The 8134-nt window shown below is 41.8% G+C and overlaps 1 protein-coding gene across 1 annotated transcript in view; it reads right to left on the bottom strand.

The window, feature by feature from the left end:
- Nucleotides 1–200: 200 nt before the first annotated feature.
- Nucleotides 201–8134, bottom strand: part of SLC35F4 (solute carrier family 35 member F4) — a 161855-nt gene continuing 153921 nt past the window's right edge. The window contains exons 5-8 of the mRNA XM_008139002.3: nucleotides 7113–7238; nucleotides 4843–5035; nucleotides 2570–2659; nucleotides 201–442 (exon numbers count right to left, since the gene is read on the bottom strand). Of these exons, the coding sequence (XP_008137224.2) occupies nucleotides 201–442; nucleotides 2570–2659; nucleotides 4843–5035; nucleotides 7113–7238 (651 nt within the window). The remainder of the gene's footprint in view (nucleotides 443–2569; nucleotides 2660–4842; nucleotides 5036–7112; nucleotides 7239–8134) is intronic.

Raw genomic sequence — 8134 nt, 5'->3', positions numbered from 1 at the left:
ATGTTTTAATAAAAAATTTTATTATGATTATTTACACCTCCTTGATAAGCATATAAATGTAAACTTTTATTGTTGGCTTTATTTCACAGATGACTTATCCAAATTCAGAGTTAATACCATCACGTGAGTATACAGGTAGTGAGAAAATTTTATTATATTCACAGAATATACAGACACGTGCATTCAGAATGTGTCCCTCCTTAAGCCAGCGGTATAGACACTGCCCCGTTGGCCCTGCTTCTGCTCCGCAGGTGGACACTGGACTCTGCGATGTCCTCCACAGGCTCCTCGCTCTTCTTCTCCTTCAGGCTGTTGATGAATCTCAGGGTGATTTCATCCCACTCCTCCGGCAAGAGCATCAGCAGAAACCCAATGCAGATGATGATGGTGGCAGCCAGGCGCACGACATTGAAGATCACCTCCTGCTTCAGGAGATCCACAGCTAAGTAAGAAATATCAGGTCAGTCACTGTCTACGACTCTTTCTAAGCTTTGTTTGAAAAGAAAAGACCAAAGTTGGTGCTACTTCTAGAGATTTCCAAAGGTCTTCCTTGTTCTTTCAAGCTCATCTTTCCTTTTTTTATACCATCATCTGTAGTGTTCCCTTCCTTTGCTTTGCATTCCTTATCTCTAAATCATACTTATCCTTCAAGGCCCCCATGATCTGATTTTATTACCTCTGCAGTTTTACTTCCTAGGATATTTCCTCTGTGTCCCTTCATGCTTCTCCAGTTTCATCGGCCCACTGAAGGTTTTTCAAATGAGCCAAGCCGGTTAATGTCTAGGTCTTTTGCACATGCTGTTCTTTTACAAATTTTCAATTGAGGTGAAGTAAACATAAAATTGTAACATAAAATTGACCATTTTAAAGTGGATTTAGTGGCATTTAGTGCACGTATCATGTTGTACAACCATCACCTCTACCTGCTTCCAAAGCATCTCCATCATTTTGAAATAAAATGTTGTAATCATTAAGCAGCCCCCTAGTCCCAGCCCCTGGCAGCCACCAATCTACTGTTGGTTTCTATGGCTTTACCTATTCTGGATATTTCATATAAATGGAGTCACGGTCTATGTGATTTTTGTGTCTGGCTTCTTTCACTTAGCATGATGTTTTTGAGGTTTATCCATGTTGCGTCATGTATTCATACGTTCTCCTTTTTAATGGCTGAATAATATCCCATTGTATGTATGATGATTTGTTTATCCATTCACTTGTTGATGGACATTTAGGTGTTTCCACGTTGGACCATTGTGAATAATGCTCCTATTTACATTCGTGTGCAATGATATTTTTGAGTCCCTGTTTTCAATTTGGGAGGTATGTACCTAGTAGTGGAATTGTTGGTCATACAAATGCTGTTCTTTTTCCATGGAATGCCCTTCCCTCCTCATATCCACTTCGTCCAGCTAAACCCCCCATTAGATCTCCCTGTTTAGGTTTTTTTTGCAGGAAGCCTTCTTGGTTGCCCCTCCTGTCAGAGCATTCAATACATGCCTCTGTCAAAGCAATTCTCTCTACATTGAATTTACTCAATTCCTTCTGTCTCCCTCTGTTAATACACAGTCTGAAATCAGGGACTATGCCTTATTCAGGATGTATCACCAGTGTTATCAGAGTTCCTGGCTATACCAAGTGCTCAGAAATCATTTGTTGAATAAATGAACACATGGATGAATGAATAAACTTTTTTGACAGCTCCACACCTACTTAGTATTCCTTTTCTCTGACTATCTTATAGTCCTTGGAGTCTATTACACAATTTGACATTTAATCATAAATTACTTTGTAGAGTTCTAAGTTTTTTCATGCATGGTGGTATTATTTTCCAAATGCAGGCATACATATGCTTCTTAAGGGAACAATAATATGATTTTCCTGTTTCTTCTACAATCCTGATCACATAGTAAGTGCTCAAGAAACATTTTTTTTTTAATTGTCCTGAGACAAAAAAGATGGCTACCCAAGGCTTGGAATCGTAGAATTTTAAAGTTAGAAGGACTGTAGAGTCATCCAGATAACCTACTTCCAATACTTGTTCCACTGAAAGATTTCATTAGAAAGATTATCCTGGAAAAATAGCTTCTCCTCTTGTCCCTGAAGAGAATCAAATTGCTTTTTCCTCTATCTATACAAGAGAGCCATCTGCTGTGCTCCCGGGAGAAGCTTCCCCAGCTCCCCATGGATAGTCTGATTGGAGCCAACACCCTGTGCATTTCCTACACTTTCATTAGTGACGTTTACTTGAGAGTCCTATGTTGGGATGCCTTTTGTTTCCATAGGATTTCCTTTAAAAATACCACAAAATTAGGTTGTCAGGGAGATTACATGAAACTCAAATGATACATTTGGTATTTAACTCTAAAAGCACAACCAAGTAAAGACAGTGTTTGTAGCTGCAAATTTTAAATCTGTTGCATAGTTATTTTGTTGTCTGCCACCTTCATGATATTTAAAAACATCTTTCCAGGCAAGGGACATAATTCACAATTGCTCAAAGAAACAGCTCAGAGTGTAAAACAAACACAAGCAGGAGACTTACTGTGCGCATGTCAAATCATACCAGTACCTGCATTTCCAGGAACGCTGAGCAGTGTCCCAATGGAGATTAGGATCGGGTATGTCAGCACCACGCCGACATTCACCAGGATGTTGAAGACTGTAAAAGAAAGGAGGATATTGAGAATAAAGGAGGATAAAGGGGAGTTGATATGCTGGGTGCTTTCCTTCTTAACATAAAAGTATCAATGTCTTTGTTAAACATGCCTTTTAAGCTGTCTGCACCTTTGGTCAATTAATCCTCTGATTTTGGAGATAGATGCACGGGTATCTCACCTGAAGTAGTCTTATTCTTTTCTCCTCCTCTGCCACTCTGGTTGCCTGACCTCTTGCCAATTGGCTGACAAAGGGTGTATGGAGCAAATGCAAAGAGGTGAAGTGATCAATTCACTAGGCTGTCACACTGCACCCAGGGGAGTGTGAAGACCTTGCTGCTTGGGGGAGGACCACAGTGTCCAGCCGCACAGGTGGTGCCCAGCCCGAGCAGGCTTGCTCAGGAGCCTGTCCAGGGATACACGCTGGAGGAGGGCTACTTTGCAGCAAGCTGGAGATCATGTGCACACAGATGAGGCCACAAGTCAGTGAAATTTCGATTGTTCCCAGTTAGATTGGTTTTGGCCAGGAAATCATCTAGGTACTTTTCATTAGGATGTTTCGTCTTATGGAAACACTCCTATTGATTTCTACTTAAATTAGCCGAGGTTATGACAGGTCATCACCACATATTTTTGGCCTTCAAAAGTAGAATTCAAAGGACCAACAATTAGTATCTGATTATTCTCTTGCTGCGATTCCTGTCTTTCTTAAGACCTCCCCTTAGGGGCCCGGGCCAGAGTAGAAAAAGAAGACCCAGTGCCTATGGGGGAAGAAAATAAGGGCTTTTTTTTTTTCTTCTAAGAATTGCAGTGCTGCTTCAGATTATGCTTCAGGGGATGTCACCTTGATAAAGAAAATCAAGTGAGGGTTGGCAGATGTCCTGCAGGCCAAGTCTTGTGGGTAAATGTGGAGTGGGCAGAGGGGGCTGTCTTAGGTGGTCTGAGGAGAGAGGAGCAGAATGAAAACAATTCGATTCTGAGTAAAGGGCCTGAGTCATGAGGGGGTGGGGGTGAATGTGTTCAACTGCTTGGCCAGAGAAGAGCAGGCTTGTTATTTTTCAGGTTCCTCTCATATCAACCTACAGCAGGAGCACAGCCTGAAACTGGGAGCCCCTAGTTGCTCAGGTGAAGCCGACACTCATATAGGGAATTGGGAGAAAGAATATTACTAAAAAGAGTCTGGGTGACTTTTTCTTGGTCATTGACTAGGTACAGCCTACTTGGCTGAGCCACCAAGCCCAGTTCTGCCTTCTTGCCCTGCTTTGTGAGGGTTTGCTATCTCAAATTCATTCTCTATACTCAGCTAGAGTGGGCTGTGTAAGCTGCAGGTGTGAGGCTGTCATCTCCCTGCTGAGAGATTAGCAAATGGATTTTAAATTCAACCTGTTCCACGTGGCTTCCCAGGTCCTCCATAGCCCACTTCACTCCTGAATGTCCTCTTCTCCTTTCCTCCCTTCCTCCCTTCCTCCCTTCCTTCCTCCCTCCCTCCCTCCCTCCCTCCCTTCCTTCCTTCCTTCCTTCCTTCCTTCCTTCCTTTCCTTCCTTCCTTCCTTCCCTCTTTTCTTCCTTCCTTCCTTCCTTCCTTCCTTCCTTCCTTCCTTCCTTCCTTCCTTCCTTCCTTCCTTCCTTCCCTTCTTTTCTTCCTTCCCTCCTTCCTTCCTTCCCTCCTTCCTTCCTTCCCTCTCTTCCTTCCTTCCTTCCTTCCTTCCTTCCTTCCTTCCTTCCTTCCTTCCTTCCTTCCTTCCCTCCTTCCCTCCTACCTTTCTTCCTCCCCATTCCACCTGCACTGGGTGCTCCAGACATTTTGAACCACTTTGAGTTCCTTGAATGAGAGTGTCCCCCTCTCCCTCTGCCCGACACACCGTGGCACACTTGGGACACAGTAACATCATGCAGTGCATCGTGAAGCATGACGAGGCTGCTTAAAGAGCAGTGGTGATCAGAGTGGCCTGGGCCTCAGGCTCACAATGTAACCCCATGGGAGGCACACCAGTTGGAGAGCTCAGATCTAATCAAGCAATGGACCGCAAAGAACCTTCTAAACATTCAATAACATGAATCAACCCTAAATAAATTTGGGAAATAGAGGACAGAGGCACCCAAGGGAATAATCTAATATGATAATTTAACTATCCAAGGAAAGGTCGAGTGACATAGGGAATGGAAGGCAAAGCCTGGGGTCACTTACCCAGCCACATCCCTGCCATCCCACAGAGACAGCCCCAGGGCAGAGCTGTGAAGGAGGACCAGTGTTCCACCTTGGTGAAATACAGAATGATGGGGGTGAAGGAGATGAAGATTAAATTGAAGAAACCCAACGTGGAGACAAAGTGTGCCGCTTCGCCAAAGTTGGCACTTCCGAGAAACATCTTAAACATAACCTGGAATGGGAAGGAAACTCTTAAGCCACACTGTCGGAGGTCTGGCTGCATCAGAAAGGCAAGGTCTGCTCATCTGTACAGGAAACTACCTGGCCCAGTGTTTATCCTCCATATCTTCTTACCTGCCATCTCCTTATCTCCTTAATTCCTTATCTCAACAATGACATCTAAGGCGTTATTGAGATAAGGAATGAAAATTCTCTATAACCTTCAGATGAAGCAGCAAAAGCCATAAAACAAATTCCTTGTGGGGTTGGAAACTGATGGGATACTGCACACTGTTATGCACTCGATCAGTGATGGGAATAGGACGAATAATAAACAAAAGCAGAGAAACCCTGAGAAATCTTCTCGATTGAGATGCTGTCAATTCTTCCCTTCCAGCCTGGGATTCATTTCGCTCTTATTTTGACAGATACTGAAAACTATATTGGACAGAGAAAGCCTGTCATTATGTGCTGAGAGAAATAATAATGATGCCTTGGATTTACAAGTACTTTTCTCTCAGAGCTTAAAATATTTTCACAAAAACTGTGTTTATTCTCCAGATTAACAATTCTTTTTTTTTCTTTTCTTTTTTTTTTCTGGGTTCTAAATCTGTGTACAGAGAAAGATGGCCAGGAGGCATGAGTAGTCAACCTAAAGTCACACATCCAGCTGGCAGGGGGTGAAGGTGGGGGGTGGGGAGGGGGAGCCAGGACTCTAGTCCATATTTCTTGGCTTTTTAACTCCTCTGCTTCCTTTATTAACCCTCCAACAGTGGAGAATGGAGCAGATTTTTTCAAAGGTGCACATATAATTTTGTGCATGCCAGCCAACATTACCACTTCCCGAATGAAGCCATCTGAAACATGGTCAGGAGAATGCCAGATATTGCTTTTCATTTTAATCGAACTTTTTTCTTTTTTCTTTTGAGAGATGCAGTCAAGAGACCTTGATCACGTGCTAGTCTTTGGTCACATCAGACACCTCAGTGGAGTCTCAGTTGGGGGCAGGTTAGACACTAATGGCGATTGAGTGAACACTTGTCAAGTTTGTCACACAGAATCAATGGGCCAAGAAATGTCAGTATGGAAATAGACTCAGTGTCCTCTGAGCCGCAGGGCTGGTGAATAATCAGAACAGGCATCCAGGAAAGTTGCAAAAGGGCATTTTCTGCCTTTCAGAGAGAATTTTCTCACTGAAACACCAAGAGAGATGAAAGTGAAATAGTCCTTTAGCTACATCCAGAAAGTTGGCTCTGAAATGTGGAGCTTCGGGGAATAACCTTTGAGGTCTGCTCTCTTAGTCCTCACTTCTGAAGTTAAGGGCAATGGCTCTGAATAGAATTTTCATTAATGACAGGCAGCTCCAGGGAAGAAAGAATGGTGAGGACTTAGTGCAGACCCAGAGTATCCTTCAGAGAGGAAAAGAGACTTTTCATTTTACTAATAACATGAGCTTCTGTGGCACAGAGTTGATATGTAGCAAAAGGTAACCTCTCAAATGACAGTTTATTATTTTTAACACTTCAATTGGAGTTAAAATAATGGCCACCGGTAGCAATTAAAGAAACACAAAGAGAAGAGAGATCTTTCTCAGCCCCTCTATAACTGGTTGATGATTTGGGAGGGGTGGGGCCATGGAGCAAGGGCTTTGGAGTTGGCAGTCCAAGTTTTAACCTTGACTCTATCATTTCCTGGTTGTATGACCTTGGGCAAGTTACTTAATGTTTCAAAGCCTTAGTTTCCTCATCTGTCATTCAAACGATATTAACACACCAAATGCAAAGAAATAACATTTTTGATGACTCCATATTCCACAGCAAGCAATTGAATACTTCGTGGAAGTTGCTAAATGCTTCCTCCAACCTAGTTCCGTCTTTGAAATCGGGGAGAAGCACCTTTGTCTCATAAGGGTGCATTAACACAGGTGAAATTTTCTGGCAAGTGCCCAGCATTAGCAAGTACGCAGTAAGTGGTTTTTATCATGAAACCATCTTTATGTTTTTCTAGTCAAGATTTTCTTTGTCCTTCCTCACTTTATTAAGTCTAAGCTACAAATCGCAATCGACTACATAAGACAGTGCACAACGTACCTTATACAACGCAGATGTGGAGGCTGAGCCCACTGCAAATGCCACTCCTATGATCGAGTCAGCATGGAAATTATCTGCATACGCCATCATGACAATGCCCGTAATTGCCATTATTGTGGCAACTATCTGTCGAATAGAATGCAAATAAATTAAAAAACAACAACTGATGACTCTGTATCCCTGAGCAAGCAATTGAAAACTTCACGAAAGCTGCTAAATTGCTTTCTGAAACCCAATTACCTGGGTACATCTGTGTTCAATTGTAGAAGGGTCAGTATTAACAAGAAATCGGTATACTCATGAGACATCCAGGCAGAGAATATAAAAGCTGCTCACATTCAAATCAAGGACTAATAATTTTAGTGTAATTTTTTAGTTCAACTTCCTAGAGATTTACACCCATATTGGTGAAATAATGTCAATAGGAAATCAGTTCTATGCCTTTTCATGTATACTGTATTCTTTTTCTTCAAATATTTTAGCATACATTTTAATCAGCCCCTTGGATCAATTCATGTTTCTGACTACCTCCACATAATGAGGATTTGATTAGGGAGATATATTGATGCAGCTAAGAGGCAACATATAGGGCAAGGGAAAACAGAAGTGAGTAATTTCATAATAGTTTATAAGGAGCAAGCTTGCACTGTCACTTGGAATATCAAATGGAGGCCAGTTCTTCCTCTTGTTTTCATGTAAATTAAACCACAGAATGATAATTTTATTTAATTATTCCAGAGTGTTAATTGCATAAAGTGAAATGTTCATAATTTGATTGCAATCATAATGGTTTACTATAAATTGATATGATGCTCAGTATATTTAAAACAGGAGTCCACCCCTTTGTGAAAAGCTGGTTTGCACTTGTTTCTTTAATTATCTTGAACTTGAGCAACTCAGGCATTTCAAGGGTTGTCTCACCAACTTTAAAACCAAGATGCAACTTTGTCAGAAATTTAAGCATATGTGACGATTAATTTTGTCAAGCTTCAGTTTTGAGTATTCCCAAGTAAATCAATTTC

Source organism: Eptesicus fuscus, chromosome 5 (assembly GCF_027574615.1).
Source record: "Eptesicus fuscus isolate TK198812 chromosome 5, DD_ASM_mEF_20220401, whole genome shotgun sequence".
Classification (NCBI taxonomy): Eukaryota; Metazoa; Chordata; class Mammalia; order Chiroptera; family Vespertilionidae; genus Eptesicus; species Eptesicus fuscus.
Note: the sequence above shows the minus strand (reverse complement) of the source record. Positions and strands in the feature narration are given on the sequence as shown.